Raw genomic sequence first — 23,152 nt, forward strand, 5'->3', positions numbered from 1 at the left:
GTTTTTAAATGTTATTAATTTATTTTTTAATTATTAACATATTTTAATCTCACTTAATATATGTAATGTCGTGCTAAGATGGTTAACAATAAACACAACATCTTCCAACAATGCCACAAACTGATTTAAATATGTCTTGAAAGAATGTAAGAACCACAGTTTTTGACCATTATACAAATGGTCCATTGGGGACTTTTGTGCTTTGGCAACAATTCTGTTGGTTCAAGTTCAATTTCTTCTAGGCAGAGTTTCCCCAGGTTTTATGATGATACAGGAGCAATTTATTTATATACTTGGAGGATGAGATACATATATAAAACACAGGTTAATAAGGAAAACAATGGTTTTTGCTATGTATGTCTCCATGAAAATTCAGTCTGATGAGTCCTTACTTCCAGTGACATCTGGCCAGGGTTTACATGTGACTTGAGCAAGATCTGAACTTATGTTTCTTCACTGTCTGATTGCCAAGCTCCTCTACACTTTGGGCACCTGCTCTGGGCCCTGCCTGTAACCTTCACTGCAGCAACCACTGACGACTCATCCTTCAGGCCTTAGGCTAAGTGCGTTTAGCAGGAACCAGTCATAGGATTCCATAGCTACAAAATGCCCCTCTGGATTAAACAACTTTAGACAGAGCTTCTCTAGATTTTAATTGCAGAATTTTTACAACAGAATTGATTGTGAGCTTTGGATAATTTAATTCCATTTTTTTCTGTCATAATTGTTTATCTCCTAGGAAATCAAAGGCCCTTTTTAATCAGCTTACCACTTGATACTCCTTACCTAACATTTACAAACTATGTACCAAGAAAATAAACTCCAACTCAGTAAGAGGCCACATGAAACAGATGTCAAAAAGAACATAGACACTTTCACTTTATGAACAGAACTTTTATGGAGTTTACATGAAAACCTTGATTTTTTCCAAACCCAACAACTCTGAGATTCCCAGGAAAACCATTTTAGTTGGTTGTCTTTTGTGGGGTTTGTTTGTTTGTTTTTAAAAGAGAAAGAACTCAGGGAAGAAAAACAATGAGAAAGAAATACTTCATAGAGAAATTTAGACAGACATCTAAGAACTGTCTTCTTAAAGCTAACAAAAGACAGTGTAGGTCAGGGATACACAAAACACATCCTCCTCCACAAGTTGCACAATTAAGACACAAATGCCGCCATCCCCACAGGCACGGTTACAGTAAATACAAGAGCAGGTGAATGAAAATATACAGGAAGAGCGTGCCCTGGAAGTGCACAGGAAATGCCAGTATACACTGAGAGAATCATGTGCTCTTGGTCTTCCCTTCACCTGCAGGGGCTTACACAGATTATCTGCATGCCCAACCTAGACTCAGCAACTCACTGACTACGCTCAGCATGGCTGTGCTCTACAACTGTGCAGAGAGTTCTATGAACATCCAATTCTCCCTTTTAGCATCTACACCCTGTTTTCAAAGACGAGGAAATGTAACTAGGGGCCAGGAATCTGCTAACACCAAGTGGACACTTTGTTCTTTCTATTCATATGCAAGAAATAAGAAACTTGCAAGCCTGCACTGACTATTGAACCATTGAGTAGATGGGCACTAAAGATGCTTGATATTTCGCCCTCAAAATAAAGTGCCTCCATTCATAAGACAATACAACAAAGCCTCACCACGATGGAAATGGCCATTCAGTGTGCCAACACTGTCATCCCAACTGATTTCCAAGGACTGTCTCCCAAAGTTAAACCTTGAGTACACATGTTTTGAAGAAGTGTAAATCTCGCCTTCCTTCATCTCAGCCAAGCATGATGGAAAATAGGGTCGGAGGAAGTAATGATGCAAAGCTACCTGACCTTGCTCCATGTGTCTGTTTGTACTTATCCCAGACACTAGCTCAGCACATTGTATACGAATCCCAGCTTTGCCATTTCCTCTGTTTTCATTGTCAGAGCTAACATCAGAGCATAGAATGGTCACTGAGGAAAAGGAAATAAGCTCATTGTTCACATAATTTCATAAATAAGTTAAGGGAAAGCTAAGCATGGATACCACAATCCCACAGGCTGGCACCATGGTGCACACTTGGAGCCAGATAAGGAAGAATGTGGAATGAGGTCTAGCTCCAGATCTGTGTCATGAACACAAAGAGTTTCCCACTTTTACTCAGAAATGCTGTGTTTAAACAGATCTCCAACTAAAAAATCCTCATAAATACTCAAAACATGATTGCCATTCTTTCTTGACCTAAATGGATTCAATATATATGACAGAAACACAAAAATATTTTTCCATTCATCTAAACCATACTTGATGAGACCCTACTATATGCTGGGCTGCTAGTGGCTGGCAAGGCCACCTACTGGACATGGATTCATGTAGCCCATGATGGAGCATGAACAAATGCTGACAAGCATGAAGGCTGAGCACGGAACACCCAGAGAAGAGCGGAGGGATCTGGCAGACAATCCATGAGAAAAGCAGAAAGAAAGAGGGAAGTGTGTAGGTATAATGAAAGGACTCTCAAATGAGTGGAGCCACACTGGTGGGAGTGTAGAATTGGAGGGAATGAGCAAAATCTGAAGAGACCCAACATGGTAAACACAAGAAGGCTGAGTCCAGTTCTCTGGTAAATGTCACATGAGATTTCGTGCTGTTGCCTAAGACTCTCAGAATCACCTTGCAAAGTACTAGCACTTGGGTAGCCAGGGGCTTCTGTACATTACCATGAGTGACCATTATCACTTACACATATCTGTCCCTCAACAGTACCAAAAGGCACTTCTCCATGCTCCACCTGATAACTAGTCATCCTTCTGGCTCCTCGAGAAAAAAAAAAAAAATAAGGAACTATTCTAAATCTCCTTCTTACTCTCACAAATTACACTTAAGCTCTTTAGACAGATAACAGGCTGTACCTTTAAAAGATATTGAAACTTGACCTCTTTTTAATCATCTCTACCACCATCACCCCAAAGGGACTACTTCCTTCCCATGCTTCTCAGACTGCAGAACTGCTGATGGAACTGGTGTCAATATTTTCACACAGTGGCCAGTGGGATCCTTTTAAGTGCGTGTCGCTGTGTAAGTGTCTTCCTCTAACTCGGAAAAAACTCAGGTCCTTACAGCAGTGCACACAGTATCAAATGTCCTACACTGCCTCCACAGTTCCTTCTTCACCGAGACCCCAATTTTGCTGGCATGTGTCCACTCCCGCATTGTCCACTGACTCTTCTTTAGAAACTGTCCCACCTCAGGCTTTGTCTCATCAGGGCCACCTGCACAAAACATTTTTATAACACAGGGGTCTTGAGGACTCACACCCTCACTTTCCAGCCTTGGCTCAAATGTCATCTTCTCAATAAGAATCATCTAGACCCCTTTTGTAATGCTTAATATTTCTATCTCTAGTGCTCCCCCATTTCTGATATATCCCATATTTTAAATTTTTTATTATTACTATTACTATTATTATTATTATTATTATTATTATTATTATTATTATTTTGTACAATATATTCACTTTGTATCCCGGCTATAGCCCCCTCTCTCATCTCCTCCTGGTCCCAACCTACCTCCCTCTTTCCCACTATGTCCCTCCCCTAGTCCACTGATAGGGGAGGTCCTCCTCCCCTACTATCTGACCTTAGCCTATCAGGTCTCAGCAGGACTGTCTGGATCCTCTGTCTCTATGGCCTGGTAAGGCCACCTCACCAGGGGGAGGAGATCAAAGAGCAGGCAACCGAGTTCATGCCAGTGACTGCTCCTTCTCCCCTTACTAGGGAACCCTCATAGAGACTGAACTGCCCATGGGCTACATCTGAGCAGGGGTTCTAGGTTATCTCCATGCATGGTCAATGATTGGAGTATCAGTCTGTACAGGAAACCCTGGGCCCAGATTTTTTGGTTCTGTTGCTCTCCTTGTGGAGCTCCTGTCCCCTCCAGGTCTTTCTATCTCCCCCTTCTTCCATAAGATTCCTTGCGCTCTGCCCAAAGTTTGGCCATGTGTGTCATCATCTGCTTCCATACCCTGCTGGGTAGAGTCTTTCAGAGGCCATCTGCAGAAGGCTCCTGTCCTGTTTCCTGTCTTCTTCCAATAACCTCCAGTAACATAACTCTCCTAAGAACTCACCAGGCTCAGATAAAGTGACCTTTTATATATATGTAAGTACCAGGTGAGTCATTTCCACTGCAGAGTCTCTGCACATGGAGGTGGGTCTTGGCTATAAGATGGAAACAAATGCTTCTTTTCCTGCCTGTGAGGCAGAAAGACTTTTAGAAGGGGGAGGGGTGAGGAAGAGGAAGAAGGATGGAGAAAGAGTGTCATTTCAGTAAGCTCAACCCTGAGCAACTAACTACACAGCACAAATATTTGTAACCTCAATCAACCACATCCTGAGAAACCAGAAAACCAACAAATTACAACATCCACAAAACCTATAAGTTAAAAAAAAAAAACAGAAAGAAATGTTAATAAAATTATCCAGAGTTCCAAAGGCTCAAAAGCCCTTATGGATCCTTCATTTCCCTACAACACTGTCTTACAGTGCGAAACAGATATTCCTGCAGAGAGAACATTTTGTGTCTCCCCAAATAATGCATAAAAATACATTAAAAAAACTATTATATGAGAAAATCTTAAGCTTGCTATGTTGGTCTTTTGAAGGAAAAGAGGGTTTCCTGTTTTTTCTGTGTGTGTGTGTGTGTGTGTGTGTGTGTGTGTGTGTGTGAGAGCGTGTGTGTTTATGTTTTAAAATACTGACTTTTAGGTAATGCAAATAAATAACTAAAATATAGTTTCAAACTTAGCTATTGCAAAGCTCTCAGAATGAGATTTCTTACTTACATACAGCATATATGTGGATAAAATGATTAGGTTCACAAAATGATGGTGTCACCTACTAAGGTTCACTAATAATTTCAAAACCTGATCAACATCTAGAATTACTAAAATCTAAGCTTCATAATAGAAAAAAATAACCTCCATATTTAACCTCCTAATAAGAATGCTTTGTTTATCTCTCACCTTATTCAATCTAAACTATGACATTGATAATTTTATAACTATAAATACATAATGTATACTATATTAGAAGTCCTTTTAAAAACATCAAAACAGAAAAAGTTAAAATAAATTCTACAGAAATGTTTCCTTGTGTTGTTACTCTTGGTTTGAGGCTTCCTTGTTGTAATAAACAGTGCAGAGACTCCATAGCGCTTTAATCTCATGACAAAACTCTTTTTAAAGGCAATTAGCTTTGTACTCACACACTCTGTGGCTGTGATTGTTAAGGATCTTGAGATGGCTGACTTCCCATCTTTAAAGCTGATTGAAACTTCAAGGGTTCTACAAGAAGAGTGAAGAAGCAATCATTAAACGTCAATAGGAGATATTGGAGGCAGAGACTACTTCATCTTTACAGCAGCTCTTTAAAGCAGTCAGTACCTTCACAGTTTTGCTGCTGGGTCCAGGAAACTATATGCTAGCTGTGTTGGTGAAAAGTCTTGGATCTAGGATTTCTACAGGATTTTGAATATGTTCTATCACACCAGTGAAGCAAGGGGACAGGATGCCATGAATGTTCTTGTGATGTGTGCTCCCTCAGCATGATAACTTTAGCTCAGCTCCTCACAGGAATAATAGTGCCACAGGGAATCTGTGATGAGCTGAGAGACCTGCTGAAGTTCAGGTTCAGATCTTACTCATGACTCACAAACACTCCAGTTAAGATACTTCTTAGAAAATGCCTTCTTCAAAAACTCTTTCTTAAGAAGAAAACAGCTTAGTGTAAACCATCAAAGAAGGGGACTTTTGAATTTAACTGAATATTTTCGCCATTTCGAAATAGAATGCCAAATGGACTATTTTTTTTAAAGTTAAACCAAATTGCTTATTCTGCAGAACTTGGTGTTTGTTTTGTTTTGTTTCCATGACTAAGCATAACTAAATCCAAAATAATCTCTCCTAATTTCCAAGTCTCATACTTTGATGTGAGCAGTCATATGGCAGGGCAGACACAGTTCTATTTGGGGAAAAGATTATTTTTATTTATTCTAATATATTCTTGTTAGGGTAATCTCATTTACTCCTCTTGAAGAGATCAGTAGAAACCGGCTGGAGTTGTTTATAATTTAGCACTTAAGAGTCCAGCAAAAATATTCACAATTTTAGCAGTTAGTGACATGAAATAAAAGCACAAGATGAAATTTGAAAAGTAAGGTCATGCCTTCCTGTAGAAGAAACACATGTTGAGACCTTAGTTATCCAAAATAACAATTTATCCTCAAGCAGCATTCTCGTGTAATATGACCAGGGTTGAGTAAAACAGAAACATGGGTAAGAAAATCTACCAGAAGATTTATATATGGTCCTCACTGAAACAATAAAATGCACATATTGTTAGCAGGATCCAGGTGGTGCAGTCAACAACGAAAGTACCAAGTTTATTCCTTCCAGTCAACCAGAAACATTACTCCATTCTCACAGCAGTCCATTGGCACTATTTCCATTGCGCAAATCAAGAAACTCTCAAAGGGTTGGTAACCAGAAAATACATCCCTCTGACTGTCCACCAAGACCCTCCACTTCTCCAACACACCATGCTGGTCCTCCACACATGGTTCAGGGACTTATCCTTACGTTTATCTCACAAACATTAGACTAGGATTCCTCATCAAGATTTTTTTTCTATAATTATATGTTTTCATGGTTAACTAGAGTACCATTTTCCTACAAACAGGATATTTATTCTTGAATATATATACTTAGGAAAATTTATAATTTTTGGAAAAGAATTTCACAGTTGTTGCAAACGTGAAAAACACAGTTGTTTTGGCTTTTGAAATCTGTTGTTCTTTCAGAGAGAATCCTCAGATTCCTGGCATGGCATGGCATCATCAGGAACCCAGTGGCTGCCACAAGCACAGAAGTAGTTAAAGGCCACCCTCCAGCCCACAGCCCGCACTTGGTGCTTTATTTAGCCCAAGATCACAATGTACACAGTAAATGCCTTCTGTCACACTTTATCTCCTTTCTCTTAATTCCAATCCACTGTCACCCCTATCCATATATAACTGCCACTTGTGGCATCTAACGGTGGAATCCAGATTGTCAGCTAAGAGATCTAATCACGGGCTAACAAGTATGAAATAAATACTGTGTTTGCTCGATTTCAGACACAAATGGGACAGTTTATCTTTTTTAATCCCAACTGGGAACACGACTTGCAAAAGCAGGCAAATTTATGACACATTGGGGAAACGTAGAGTCCCGAGCTTGAACTTATGCTGATCCAGTCTTAAGAGTGCACTCCCTAACCTGTAAAAGTATGGAGGTTCTACCTGTCAAAGTTGTTCCAGGAAAGGAACTTAACGAAATGCACAGATACTCCTTGTAGTGTGTGCAACTCGGCAGCTCTGTGAAGTCCTTTAATATACAGTGATTTGCTAGAAAGACTTTCAGAATATCAATATATTTCTATAATTTTATTATGGCCATTCTAAAAAAATACATAGGCAATATAGAACCAGAAATAAAATATGTTGCAGACTTTTGCTTAAAGAATTATTAGTGTGCTAGCATAAAAATACAGACAACTAAACTGTTCCAAAAATGCCTCCCATCTAATTTCATGTAAGCTATGTAAAGGAAGCTTTTAGTTCTATTTCCTTTTATAAAACATCTTATTAAACCCAACACTATAGCTATGTTGAGTTGTGTCTAGATAGATAGACAATAGATATACTAAAATTACACTCTAAGTTATGAATGTTTGCTAATATCAGCCTCTCATTCTTTTAATAGTTAAAACAACAATGACTTTTGAATTGACTCAGGCACCAATAATAACTGTTATAAAAAGAGCCCAGCCAAATAGGGCTTGCTAATATGACTGTAATAACAACAAATCAGAAGGAAAGATGCACAGAGCGTCACAATGGTGTGTGACTGACATTAACTGAACTAAAGTAGTGGCAAGAAGGACACATACAAACGGAAACTAAGAGATCTCTTAAGCTGGAATGAAAAGGCCATGGACACTCACTGGCTGCAGGAAGCAAGCAAGGAAGATGACTCAGTGTTTGTGTGTTACAAGTGGGTACACGGTCTTGTGTAGGGAACATGAAAGAAAGACCAAGCATGAGTTCTTTGCAGCCTCCGTGTTGAAAGTGCCTACCAGAACGTCAGCTAGACATTTGCAAAGCAGATATATGAGAAACAGTTGTAAAGGAAGGTGGGATCTTGCCTGTAGAAGTGGAGCTGGTCAGCGAGTAAAGAAGCCTTTGAGATGACTTTACAGGTCAAGAATCAGACCATGATGAAAACTGACAGTTAAGAGACTCAAAAATAAATAAATAAACAAACAAATAAATAAATAAATAAATAAAAGGCGCATCTGATGGAAGACAGATGAAAGAAACACGAAGTCCTGAGAATGAGGAGACATTCCAGGAGTGGCCGTAACCCAGGTGAAGCGGAAAAAGTAGGCGAAACACAACTTGCTCGACTCTGTTGGCCACAAACAGAACTACAACAGAACTTAGTGTTTTTCCTAGGCATCTTAAAATGCTGTTGGGACCACCCTTAAAGCAGTTTCTCAGAGTAAAAAGACAAAAGAAACCTTCACAATGAATCACAATACAAAAAAAATATTTGAGGTATATTTTCACGGTCCCCAGAACTCAATAGCTGATAAAGTTAAATTCGAGCACACTAATTTCTTCTACAGAATAAGTTAAGTAATGATCTGGCTTACTATGTACTAAATAAAATCAATTAGTCCTTATAGTCACTGTGCCTTCATACACCTACAGATACACGAGCAGCCCAAAATGAGAGGGCTCAATGCTGTGTGAGAGCCACTGTGATCTAAGTAATGTCTTCTATACTTCATGAAATACAGTTAACACTTCAAGCTACAGTAACATAGTTGAAACGTGTGCATTTGCTTCCAACTAATACACACACACACACACACACACACACACACACATATACATATTCTGTAAAAGATTTCTATTTTATAACCCATTAAAGAGGGGTTTTTAAAAAGCAAATGAAAATGTTGAAGACATTCTCTGGAAGCACTAAATAATTTACCTCCAATTTGTACATACTGGAAATTAAACTGGCAACCACTCAAAAAGTTATTAAAATTGTGGTGACTCCAGACATTTTGAAAGCAAGTACTCCTGTTTAATACCATGCAGAGTGTTCTCTGAGTTAGCTTTGTGAATCATATAGACTTTCAGTTGGAAAAGGCGATCACAGATTTGTGAGAAGTTCAAAGAAGCCACCTCTGCTTATGGGCACTGCACATTAACATTCTGGCTAAATGTGTTCATTAAATATATTAATGTAATTCTGAATTGAATAATTTCTCTTTATGCTATAGTTACATGTTTATATAACCAAAACAAAAATTACAGCCAGCAAGATTCGCAGCTTTCAGGAGAAGACAGTGCAAAGTCATCGCATCTAACAGTGCTGTAAAGGCCTCAAGGGTTGTACTAGAAAAAACTTTTTAATAAGTTGGTGAATTTCAGGAAAATACATAACATATATATTATTTATACATGTATTATAGGAAATAATAACCCCCTGTTTTAAACATTTTCTTTAAGAAGTGTCAAGTGTCCCCACAATCACCAAGTTGACAGTAGAAGTTCTACAAGCTCTAAGCACATCCTTGAGAGAGATGGTCATCATCGTCTAGCTCGGAGCACACTAACAAAGTCATGCTCGGTTTGCAAAGGTCTTCCTTACAACACGGTGAAAAGCGCTTCCCTTTGCCTGCTCTTCTCTCTTTCTCCTTTCTTTGCAGCAAGAAAGAGTAAGTCAAATCCTTCCTGTGGTAGAACTTCTGATAACTGGGGAGGCCGTGTGTCCACCAAACAGAAACCACCCCTCTGCCCAGTCTTGGGAGCAGTTGATTTAACATTATCATGTTTGGCAGCATCTTGGCGGACAGCCATACATGTGTTCAAAATAAGTGTTGTTCCTCTTAAAAGGCAGAGTCTAGAGCTGTCTCAGAGACTTGGGAAAGAGATAATGCTGACCAAGTGAATATAACATAACTTGCTGATTCATAAATCAGAAGACTCTATGCTATGAAAAAAAAATGGTGAATGTTGCACGATGGGAGAGGATTAGAGTAACAAAAAAGGTCCTCGGCTTTAATTGGATCAAGATTCTAATGGTTGTAATCCAAATGAAGGAATAACTGATGTCCTGGTATCCAGGATTGCAAATTAAATCATCAAGTCTCAGCTTTTACAAAAAAGAACAGATTGAATCAATAATGTTTGTATCACCTGCTGCCAACACAAAGAATCTAGGGACTGCACAGACACGGACACACACACACACACACACATACACACACACACACACACACACACATATGTGGGTATGTTTTTGCAAAAGAAAGAAAAGCTTGGTAAAAAACAAAATTCAGCCAACTAAGAAAAAAAATAAATGGAATTAGTCAATTGGATGCCAGACAAAATAAATTAGGCTTAATATTGAAAAGTACCAATGCTCAGGAAAAAAATTTTAATCAATTACCAAGCCCAGCCCTCGTCCGAAGTCACAGTCACTTCACATCCCAGAGATCCTTGAAATGCCCTGTGTCCACCCTCTCTAACTGCACGTGCTTGTCAGTGGCTCCCACACTGCCTTTTGGGAGAAATAATACTATCACTTTCATCTGATTTAGCTATTTATTTCATATTTGCCAGAAGATTCTGGCCAATGTTTTTGAAAGCACATTTAACTATACCATATGCCTCCTTAAGTCATCTCTATCAGGCAAGCTGTAGATTAAGGCTCTGCCTCGTTCCATTCTGTTTTTCTTCCTTCACAATGTGTTTATGTGTGTTTACCCAATTGGTTCTGTTCTTTTTGTCAAATTACAGGTTTGAAATCTCAAGTATTCTGGAGTGGCTGGGTTGCGGCTGCTTTCTCCCAAGGTCAGAGAACAACCTCCTTAGTGCGAGTATGTGTGATGACAGCACAGTGCTACCCGGAGACTGCCACCACAGGTGGGGACCAATCAAAAAACTTTTACGAGGCCATGCTCTTTAAACTCAAAGAAGGTATCTTGCTACAAATAAGCAACTAATGCAAGTAAACTACATAATCTACCAAAATTTTTGTTGACAATTTTATCAAGTAAATGAAATTTTGTAAAGAACACATGTTCAATGAGAAGAGAAGGAGGAGGAGGAGGAGGAGGAGGAGGAGGAGGAGGAAGAGGAGGAGGAGGAGGAGGAGAAGAAGAAGAGGAAGAAGAAGAAGAAGAAGAAGAAGAAGAAGAAGAAGAAGAAGAAGAAGAAGAAGAAGAAGAAGAAGAAGAAGAATCCCAGCTTCTTACACTATTACTTTCTTTCTCATATCCTAAGAATTTGTTCATCTTAGCCAAAAATCTGTATCAAGTAAATTTAGTAAACACAGATCTCTTTTGGAGATAGCTGCTCAAAGCCCCATCCCCTCCTACCCTCCTACCTCGCAGGGTTACTCCAAGACAGGAGCTGCACAGATATGGTAAATGTCTTTCTTTTGAAACTTGTTTATTAGTTAAATTTCACAGTTACATATAATACATTCTGATGATTCTCTCTCTCCACTTATCTCCTCCCACCTCAACCTTATATATCCCTTCCCTATGTTAAAGTCTCCATAACTTTTTTCAGTTCATCACGTCCGTATTTGTATATAAGAGTCTTAACTATTTTGATGCAAGCTCTTAGTCCCACCTCTCAGTAAACATCCACCTTAGCCCTAATTTAAATCAAAATCCACAAGCACATTAAAAAAAAAATGCAGCACAAAGATGAGAAAAGAGCTAATGGCACAGACTAATGAGCTGAGGCACGTGTCTGCGGATCAGCTCTGAGACCCTGCATCTGTCTTTGAGGCTAGCTGCCTAGGACTACTTCACCGCTGCGCTGTTAATTATTTAGGTGAGAGAAGACGGGGCCCCATCACCACATCTGTCACCCTCACACAGGAAAAGCCTTCCTTCACTGATGGGCCAGATGTGTTCAGCTGAAACACAGACTAACTAGCTATTTAATGGGTTTGAAATCCTTAGCCAAAAGGTAATTAGGCAAACATATTAAGCATCAGTCACCTTACAAGGCTAAACTCTTTCAGTTCTGTGGATTTTAATTCAATCTTGGGAGAGCTGGTCACCTACAAAAGGTCGGTGAAAAGAAGTCAAGGCAAAGGAAACAGTCTGAATTATGCGCAACATACTAAGTAGAACAAATAATCATAGTTCCCAGCACCCAGGATATTTATAAAATTCTCTAAAACGTTGCCTCGATGATAAGCTAGAGTACGAAACTAAACTAAAATAAAATAGGACAAAAGCAATTCTTTTAGATGAATCTCCGTCCCCAAACATTTCACCTATAGGTAAAATATTAATATCAAAAGCTAAATAAATGATGGCTTTGCATTCACAATATTTACCATTATGTGTGAGGGGTTTTTTTTTTGTTTTTTTTTTTTTTTAAACCATATATCTAAAGTATTTATCCTGTCTGGAAAGCATTAAAGAATGTCAGTGGTGGCTATGACACACTATTCAAAGGAAGAGAGAAAACACCAAGGCCTGGGGAAAAGCGGGTAAAAGTGCCTGCTGCCAAGCCTGAGTACCTGAGTTTGATCCCCAGGCCCCACGTGATGTAAGAGGAGCTAAAAGCTGCCCTGTGACTTCCATATACACCATGGCAGGTACATATGGGCACATGCACATAGCACACACACAAACGCACATATACAGAGAGAGAAACAAAAGTAAGAGTAAACGTATTTAAAATTTTAACTAATATCCAGAATATAATAAGTGTAGTTTCACTCTATAACTACATGAAAGAGTAAGCCGTCAAAATTCACTTATTTTTAAGTTTCATGATTTTCTGTTCTTGTCAATAGTATGTCAGCATAACGTAAAATGCTGACCATTTTCTCCTAGCTGATACATGCCCTACTCATCAGAAATCTCTTAATTTTTTTTATATTTGTTGATAAAAAATAAATATAAACTTAAACAGCTTTCAATCATCGAATGCTTAGTAAATTTGCACTGTGGTAGGCACTGGGTAATGCAAAAGAGTCTACCTACCAGAAACAAGCCTTACATCATTTATCCTAGCACAAAGAAAGCACAAAAACCATTAAGAATTTGGGATAAAATTCAGAGCATGTAAAGGGAATTATAAATAAAAAGGTTGCTTGATCAGAGTAACAAAGAAGGGTTTTTACTTCACTGAGAAAATAACATATGAACAAGACTTAAGGAGGTAAGAGAACATTATTTCAAGCAGAAGGACCAACAAGGAGTATACTACTGATGGAAGTGTGAGCTAATGGGTTCAGAGACAGGAAAAGTGATAGTGTAGCCAAAGCTAAGCAGAGAAACAATGAAGAGATGAGGCCTGTGAAGTGAGGGTTTGATTCCTGTAGAACTGGAGGAAAGCACTGCCAAATCTCCTTTACCTTCTTATGGGATGAAGAACTTATTCCCAATAATCCTACCTGGAAGGATGACACAAGCTTATCTATTTTAATAGGATCACTGAAGTCAAGGGCAGAAACAGAAAGACCAACAGAGAGATTAATGATGCCAGCATGAGACAGCATGACCTTGTCTACATGGCAGTAGTGGAGGGAGAGCTAAGACTGAATCTTATATTCTGAAATAAGTGCTGAATGAGTTCACTGATGAGTTGAACATAAAGTAAGAACAAATTTGTCAACAGAACAAAATGACGGCCTACAGACTGGGAAAAGATCTTCAGCAACCCTACATCTGAGAGCGGACTAATATTCAGAATATATAAAGAACTCAAGAAGTTAAACACCAACAAACCAAGAAATCCAATTTAAAATCGGGTACAGAGCTAAACAGAGAACTCTGAAGAGAGGAATATTGAATGGCAGAGAAACACTTAAAGAAATGCTCAACATCATTAGCCATCAGGGAAATGCAAATTTCTACTTTACACCCATTAGAATGGCTAAGATCAAAAACTCAAGAGACAACACAGGTTATAGAGGATGTGGAGAAAGGGGAACCCTCCTCCATTGCTGATGGGAATGTAAACTTGTACAACCACTGTGGAAATCAACCTGGTGCTTTTTCTGAAAATTAGGAATAGTGCTACCTCACCATCCAGCTATCCCACTCCAGGGCATATATCTGAAAGATGCTAAACCATACAACAAGGACATTTGCTCAACTGTGTTTATAGCAGCTTTATTCGGAGTAGCCAGAATCTGGAAACAACCTAGATGTCCCTCAATGGAGGAATGGATACAGAAATTTTGGTACATTTACACAACAGAATACTACTCAGCAATTAAAAACAAGGAAATCATGAAATTTGTAGGCAAAAGGTGGGACCTAGAAAAGATCATCCTGAGTGAGGTATCCCAGAAGCAAAAAGACACACATGGTATATACTCATTCTAAATGGATGTTAGACATATAATATAGGATAAACATACTAAGATCTATAGTCCTAAAGAAGCTGAACAACAAGGAGGACCCTAGGGAAGCTGGTTAATTCAGAAGGGCAAACAGGATAGATATCGGAAGTAGGAGAAGACAGGGAACAGGACAGGAGCCTTCCACAGAGGGCCTCTGAAACACTCTACCCAGCAGGGTACTGAAGCAGACACTGAAACTCATATCCAAACTTTGGACAGAGTGCAAGGAATCTTATGAAAGAAGATAGAAAGACCTGGAGAGAACAGTAGCTCCACAAGTTGAACAACAGAGCCAAAACACCTGGACCCAGGGGGTCCTGCAGAGACTGATGAATCAACCAAGGACCATGCATGCAAAGGACCTAGCCCTCTACTCAGATGTAGCCCATGGGCAGCTCAGTCTCCATGGGGTTCCTAGAAAGGGGAGCAGGGGCAATTGCATGAACTTGAATTCTACCGTACACTTAGGGAAAGATGAAGTCATGAAAAATTAAACTATCATAAAGTCCAACACCTGTCTAAATCAGTCATCACTGATACTTGGTTATAAAACTGAATAATAGTTGTACTTCTGAAGTTACATAATGTAGCCTTTTGAATCAATTTAAAAAAAAAAAACTGGTACTGCTTGATTTTGTTTGCATAAAAGGAAGTGTTCTTACATAGCGACGCAGAACAATTTCACAAAACTAAGAACTCACACTGACTACAAAACCCATTCTCTTTAATTCCATGAAGGGAAATATAATCTTCATTGTCTGAACACTAATTTTGACTTCAGATTATAGTTTTTGGCTGTTTAATATTTTTATGCTCAATGGAAAAGATCAAACTAAGTAATTCCATCAATTGGATCAGCATTATGAACTGCATTCATTAGTATTAATGGAGAGAACATCTAACTTTTGGAATTATTTGCTGCATATTAAAGAGCAAAGAAAAATCATATATATATATGTATATGTACTGTTACTATTAAAATTATTTCTACATTGATAATTCAAATAAAAGCACTTCTTCTGAACTAAATATTTCTTTTCTTTTTTTTTTTTAGCAAAAGGAAATTTATATTTTCTTTTTTTTTTCAGTTTTGGCAAAACCATTACTTTTTTTTTTTTTCCAATGCAGTTTATTCAGGAACATTGAACAATCCTCGGATCCCGGGGAAAGCCAGCCCACAGCTTAAATAGCCTCTGGGTAGCCAACCCAGTAAAACCTGTGCATCTAAAGAAACTAAGCAAGAGAGAGGACCCTAACTAAAACGTCCAATCCCCATCCAGAAAGGCCAAGAGGATGGACATCAGAAGAAGAAGAAAACAGGAAACAACCTAGGAACCTATCACAGAGGGCCTCTGAAAGCCTCTGCCCTTCAGACTATCAAAGCAGATGCTGAGCCGGAGGGGCAACTGTTGGGCAGGTGAACGGAATTTTAGGCTCAACTAAATATTTCTTATGTTAACCAGTTATCATCATGGTTTGCTGTTACACATACACACGAGAGAGAGAGAGAGAGAGAGAGAGAGAGAGAGAGAGAGAGAGAGAGAATGTACATAGAAAGACTCATGGAAAGCAGAGCAGTCACTCAGAACCCAGACCCCTTGCTGAGTTGGTTTTGGTGAAGTACTTACTCTCCAGCTTTGTTCAGGACAGGTGCAGGACAAATGATGGATCTGTGCTGAACACTTACTGGTTTTTCACCTAAAAATAAAATATCATTTAGTTAATAAAGAGTCACACATCACTAACACAGTCATTTTAAAAGTCCCAAGCACATCCGAATAAGAAGTGGCAGAAGTCCTGGCAGAAAGCTGGAAGGACCTGGAGGTGACAGGAACCTCACAAGAAGACCAACAGAGACAACTAACCCAGTATCTATCATGGGGGCCTTCAGAGACTAAGACATCAACTGAGGAGCATGCATGATCTGCACCTAGGTCCTTGCACACATGTAGCCGACAGGCTGCTCGTTGTTCAAATGGGGCACCTGGCAAGTGGAGGGGGGTGCTGTTTCTAACGTGGACTCTACTGCCTGCGTTTGGATCACTTCCCCTGGCAGGGCTGCCTTCCCTAGCCTCAGGGGATGAAGAATGCTCAGCCTGATGTGACTTGATGAGCTGGGGAAGGTTAATGGTGGGGATAGGATCCCCTTTTCTGGGGAGAAAGAGGAAGAGGGTAGGAGAGAAGTGGGAGGAGAGGAGGGAGGGGCACCCTCATGATGTAAAGTAAATAAACTAATATAAATTTTTTTTAAAAGACACACATAAAAAATAAACAGAATTCAGATAGGGAATATGAGAAAGGTGACCAGTGTTTTTGTAAAGTCTAGCTAAAGAGGCAAAAAAAAAAAAAAAGTTGTAAACCTTGACAAAAAGATGTGGTATCAAAACTGAGGACTTCTTAGCTAAATAAATAATATACAGTTGTAGATATAACTTTTTATCCCTGAATATTTCAAATATCTCAGACTTTCAAAAGTAAATTGGGTATTAGTTCTAAGAAACAGAATTTAGAATGGATGGAGAAAGGGAGACTAGGGCCTAAGCATGAATGAATTTATCTCATGAGTTGACAAGATAGCCTATACACCATATAAGCACATCCTAAGAAGGTGAGTGCTTACATCCTCTTAGAGTTTTAACAGGATGTGCAAAAATTCATCTAGGAATGGAACTATTGAAAAATTTACATAAGCAAATGGATCATCTCAGAGTGTGAATAATGAAAATACAATTCCACCTCCATCTATTTGAGAATTGACTTCAATAAACTGAATCTTACCAATGTTTATAATATATTTGAGCCAAATGTGCAATCAAAAGGTGTCATAAAGCCCAGTACTTACAAATAACTACTGGACAGAAATAAAGTTCATCTTCAATGCTTAACTGTGAAATTTATTATGAACTATGCAAATACCATCAGAGAAGCAGCAGGGCTATAGGTAAATCCCTTTAAAGGCAGTAAGAGTTCATAGATTTTAGAGGCCGAAATACCCATTGATTGAAAAGGCATTTTACTGCTCAATCCCTATCCAGAAAGGCAAAGAGGATGGACATCAGAAGAAGGCGAAAAGAGAGAACAAGTCAGGAGCCTGACACAGAGGACCTCTAAAAGGCTCTGCCCTGCAGACTATCAATACAGATGCTGAGACTTAAGGGCAACCTTTGAGCAGAGTGCAGGGAATCTTATGAAAAAAGGGGAAAACAGTAAGATCTGGAGAGGACAGGAACTCCACAAGGAGAGCAACAGAACCAAAAAATCTGAGCACAGGGGTCTTTCCTGAGACTGATACTCCAACCAAGGACTATGCATGGAGATAACCTAAGACCCCTGCACAGATGTAGCCCATGGCAGTTCAGTATCCAAGTGGGTTCCATTGTAATAGGAACAGGGACTGTCTCTGACATGAACTGATTGGCCTGCTCTTTAATTACCTCCCCCTGAGGGGGAAGCAGCATTACCAGGCCACAGAAGAAGACAATGCAGCCACTCCTGATGAGACCTAATTGACTAGGATCAGAAGGAAGGAAAGAAGACCTCCCCTATCAGTGGACTTGGGGAGGGGCATGCATGCAGAGCGTGGAGGAAGGGAGAGATTGGGACGGGAGGAGGGAGGGAACCACAGAGGGGATATAAAGTGAATAAAGTGTAATTAATAAAGAATTTTTTTTAAAAAAGGCAGTTTACTATGGGACAACATGCTCAGGAAACCAAGGCCTACTGATGGGATGACTATCACCCAACACAGTTCTGGTGAACACTGGAGGCATAAAAGGTCAACAGCACAAAGGCCAAACCAAATGATATAAAATTCTTCAAGAAAATGAAAAGTTATTGGGCTTATACATTATAAATACTGAGAAGAGTTGCTAACAATAATGCTAAGGTAAGGAGTAGTGAGTCATCTGATACAATTACATTTTAAGGCACGAGTAGCAAATATAAGTCTGGACAAAGGGCAATTTGATAACATGACTGATGTGGTCCAAGACCTATGTTCAGCCACTTCAACTTTCAACTGTGCCTGTCATTACCCATTCCACCACAGGAGTGTTATTTATACATCACAGACCCTCTTCTGAATAATGAGGTCACTGAGGACAGGGTCTAGTGTTGATTAAATACTGGACAAGTGTTGTCTCTACTAAATAATTATTACTATTTATAGTATTAGTATGGAGGGTTCATTTCTTATCTGATGAAAAACTGTAGCACAGGTGGTTATAATTTGATAGAGAAAGAAAGGAAGAAAGGAAAGAAAGAAAGAAAGAAAGAAAGAAGGAAGGAAGGAAGGAAAGGAGGGAGGGAGGAAGGAAGGAAGGAAGGAAGGAAGGAAGGAAGGAAGGAAGGAAGGAAGGAAGGAAGGAATTCTAGGCTGCATAAATGGTTCAGAGGTTAAGAACACTTGCTGCTCTGCCAGAGGACCTGGGTTTGGATCCCAGAACCCACATGGCAGCTCACAGCCATCTATAACTCCAGTTTGAGAGAATGTCTTCTGGCCTCTGCAGGCATCAGGCACTCAGTAAGTACAAACATCTGTGCAGGCAAAACACTCATACACATAAATTTTAAAAACTGCTTTTTAAAGAAGAAAAATACTCAAGGTTGCATGCAAGAAAGACATTGAGGTGACACTGGCATTCCTGGGGACTTACTCTTGGAGTATGTGCTGTTCGCAGTGAAGGTACAGAGGACACTGCTATCGTGACTGTTCTGTGCGACCGCTCTTCCACTCAGAACAACTTGAAATTCCTCTAGAGGTAAAAGGAGGTAAGCACTGTAACCAGCGTTTTACTAAAAACAACCACGGTGTCAAGAAGTTCAGAACCCATTTCCTCATTCTATCCTTCTCACCAATAACGGTGAGGATGCAACTCCAGCCAAGCTTGCTTTCTTTGGACTGTCTAGGTGTGTATAGCAGAGTCAGCATTCGCTGTCACATGAAGTCTTCCAATAGTAACCCAGGTATTAGAATTAGATATAGTAATGATTACCTGGTTCATCTCAATTCCTAGAATTCTATTCTCAATTTTTTTTTCAAGAAAGAAGGTTCTCTTTTCCTTTCCACTCTCAGTCATTAAGTTCATGTAGTCAATAAAGACACTCATCAACCTGTTTTGTCTTCTCTCCCACACATCTTAAATACATCAGAAGTTCTCTCATTTGGATTACTGACAGCTGGGATAGTCACTAGAGGAAGTTGATTTGCTGTCTCCCCATCAACAATGTAAGAACAGGCACTAAATTTTAGAGAATGAATGAATATGAAAGAATATACTGAAAAAAAAAAGTTGACAGACCAAATCTCTTGATAGGCAGAGAATACTTGCTGCCTGACTACAACTGAGTATGTTAGTTACAACTAACATACAACTGAGTATGTTAGATGCCAATGATGACGATCTACTGTCACAAAGGCAAACTGAAGCAAAAGAAGTGTTTCAGAGTTGATCTGAACAAACTTCAATTTAGGAATTGGACAGCTGCAAGGCAAAGGTGGTTTGGGAACTCCACCAAAATAGTCAGCAAAGTGTTTCTAGAAAGAACACAAAAATTATGCAAGCATACACACAGATATATACCCATGAACAGACACACACACACAAGCCCACATGTTCACATCACAGATCCATCTCGTGGTAAAGTTCCCACTGTGTCATGAAAGGAGGCTGGTGTGTATGTTCTAATAACATGCGGGTAAATGTAACACGTAATTCAGTAAGAGCATGGGTGCTGGTGTCAGATAGACAAGGATCTAAAGGACAATGACTAGCAGCATATTGCAAATCCATGAATCTGCCTCTGCCTCACTTTCTCCATCTGCAAACTGGGGGTGATGCAAATGGCGTCGTTAAGGCCATAGGTGAAACTGTATGTTCAAAGGACGCAGGAGTCTAATAAAGAAAAGCTGTAGTTTCAATGTACTTGCCACTGACTTGTCTTTGTTTTCCCCAGGAAACTAATCATCTCCATTGTTAGAAGAGCCCCGGCTGCTCTGGAATGACCTCGTGTATGATTCCCACTCAGCATCTCAGCGATCATGCACGAGAGAGCTAGAGGATGCAGAGCTCCAGAGCTGTCTAGAAACCATGAAGCTCTGGGGTCAATAACAAGACACACACCCTTCTCCTCCTTCAGGAGTCAGCATTTTTCCTTCTCTAAGTACAGTTGTGCTAAAGGAAACCCTAGGTCAAACTGAGGAAGAAAATAGGCCAGGGAGAAGCAGACTGTCTGGGCAAGGACTTCTGGGAAGTGAGAACCTGGGCCTGCTTTGAACGGCAGCTGATGAGGCCACCTGCTTCCTCCCTGCACTCTGCCCCTGAGTCACTTCTGTACAAGCCTGGAGATGGCAGATATGTTGACATGGCCAAGTCACTAGAGTGCATAGCTATGAAGGCTTTGCAGAGACTTGACCATCAAATCAGATGAAGGATTCTATACTTTATTTCATTTGCCACAGAAAAGGTCTCAAACATGAACTAAATATACGGAACATTCTAAAAGCCTGTCACACAATATGCTCATTATTTAAAATAACATTCGAATCTTAAAAATTTGAATTTAAAATAGAAATATTTCAAGGAATTATTTAAAAATTCTTACACACAAAAAAGATGCCAAAAAAGTTAATTTTGCTATTCTCCTTCCAATATGAGTTTCAAATCATATATTTTAGCTGAGGGAAAAGAAAAACAATCTCTTATATGGTATTTTTAAATTCTAAACACTTACCCCCCACACAGACACTTGAAGGACTCAATTCCAGGATATCAGTACATGATTGAGCTAGTACCTGAAAAAGAAAAAAGAATAAGAATAAGCGATAAGACTAATTGTAACATGTGAATCCTGTATTTGCTAACAAACTTGAGGTCATTTTCCTATTTCAAAAGATGTCAGCTATGAATCAACTCACCATTATACACAGAGCCACAAAACTCTTTGGAAATATTTGTGTTCTCTTGGGGTATATTCTAACACTGTACAGAGTGAAATCCCTATTTGATCAGAGAAAATCCATATAAACAGAGGAAAGATGTGTACTGCCTCAAACTCAGGTGGCCTTGAATGTGAACAGATAACTAAAATGTTCTCATATCAAAACCAGTGCTATCCTTCCCTGTGCTGCAAAAACAAGACAGCAAACCAAACTGCTTGCTTCATTCTGGTGTGTGTTATGTTTTCTGTTTTTGTTGTTGTTGTTTGGTTGTTTTTGTTTTTTGTTGTTGTTCCTTTATTTGATTTTGTTTTGGTTTTTCCGAGACAGGATTTCACTGTGTAGCCTTGGATGTCTTGGACTAGCTTTGTGGACTAGGCTGGCCTTGAACGCACAGAGATCCACCTGAGTGCTGGGGTTACAGGTGTGCGCCAATGTGCCTGGCTGTTTTCTGTTTTGAGGTTCAAAGATTATCAACTTTTTTTTTTTTACATCCCTGAGATTTCACCTTACACCCATCAGAATGGCCAAGATCAAAAACTCAAGTGACAACACATGCTGGACAGGTTGCAGAGAAAGGGGAACCCTTCTCCACTGCTGGAGGGAATGTAAACTTGTACAACCACTCTGGAAAGCAATCTGGCGCTTTCTCAGACAACTAGGAATAGTGCTTCCTCAAGATCCAGCCATACCACTCCTAGGCATATATCCAAAAGAGGCTCAAGTACACAAAAAGGACATTTGCTCAACCATGTTTGTAGCAGCTTTATTTGTAATAGCCAGAACCTGGAAACAGCACAGATGCCCCTCAACTGAAGAATGGATGCAGAAATTGTGGTACATCTATACAATGGAGTATTACTCAGCAATGAAAAATAAGGATTATCAACTTTTAACCGCTTCTTTACTTGGCAACATGCTCCTAGTCAGTTTCCCAGTCTTAACTCCCAAGGACACGCATCTTGCTCATGCTTATCACATTGGCAGAACTCCAATTCCTTTTGAAAGCCAAACATTACTCTCAAGAACACAGTCTGCATTCAAGCCTGCATAAAACACGGGAGCAGAGCAGCTCCACTTCACGTGCCATGAGACACAGAAACCACCACACAAGGCTATAAGGGAAGAACAATGAAGCAAGCTGAGCCTGACGGTCACCACAGTTATGTTTCTGTCTCTATGTTTAGAACTTCTCTGCATTCCATTATCAAAGTCAGACAAGGTCCAGATGGCCTGTGATCAGCATCTGCTCTTGATGGAACCAGAAGACAGATGCAAAGCAGTGGTTTTCACATCCTCTGCTTGTAACGGGACAGGGCAGAAGTCCTGCACCAAAAAGATTACAGGCCTGTCCTGTGCTTTTTCACTACAGTGGAAACACAGACACTCAGCATCTAAGAGCACCTGTAACATCACGGCCATGTCTCTGATGAATATGCATCCAAACAAGGGGGCAACACTTGAACTTTTGAAAGTTTTCTCCAAAGAATTACAACTCTTCACGTTACAATTGGAGTGAGACTTCAGTGACTGGGAAACAAGCCGAAAAAGATCTTACATTTTAAAAAAGCTGCCAAAACTTATGGATAACCAATGATAAAAGCTAATACACACTTGTGGAGGGGTGGAATTTCAAGTCAACAACATCTTTAAATATTTTCACAGAACCGGGGTAACAAGACTCCAAAGGAAACAGCGTAGAACAGTTTTGTGGGTTAAGACTAAACTAAA

The 23,152-nt window shown here is 39.5% G+C and overlaps 1 protein-coding gene across 3 annotated transcripts in view; it reads right to left on the reverse strand.

The window, feature by feature from the left end:
* Antxr2 (ANTXR cell adhesion molecule 2) overlaps positions 1 to 23,152 on the reverse strand; it is a 137,754-nt gene that overhangs the window by 78,996 nt on the left and 35,606 nt on the right. For all 3 annotated transcript variants that reach the window (XM_060380984.1, XM_021640457.2, XM_021640458.2), the window contains 4 exons: positions 21,217 to 21,277; positions 19,140 to 19,238; positions 16,113 to 16,182; positions 5,253 to 5,331 (listed from right to left, as the gene is read on the reverse strand). In XM_060380984.1, coding sequence (XP_060236967.1) covers positions 5,253 to 5,331; positions 16,113 to 16,182; positions 19,140 to 19,238; positions 21,217 to 21,277 — 309 coding nt within the window. The remainder of the gene's footprint in view (positions 1 to 5,252; positions 5,332 to 16,112; positions 16,183 to 19,139; positions 19,239 to 21,216; positions 21,278 to 23,152) is intronic.

The sequence above is a fragment of the Meriones unguiculatus genome, chromosome 3, assembly GCF_030254825.1.
Source record: "Meriones unguiculatus strain TT.TT164.6M chromosome 3, Bangor_MerUng_6.1, whole genome shotgun sequence".
Taxonomy (NCBI): Eukaryota; Metazoa; Chordata; class Mammalia; order Rodentia; family Muridae; genus Meriones; species Meriones unguiculatus.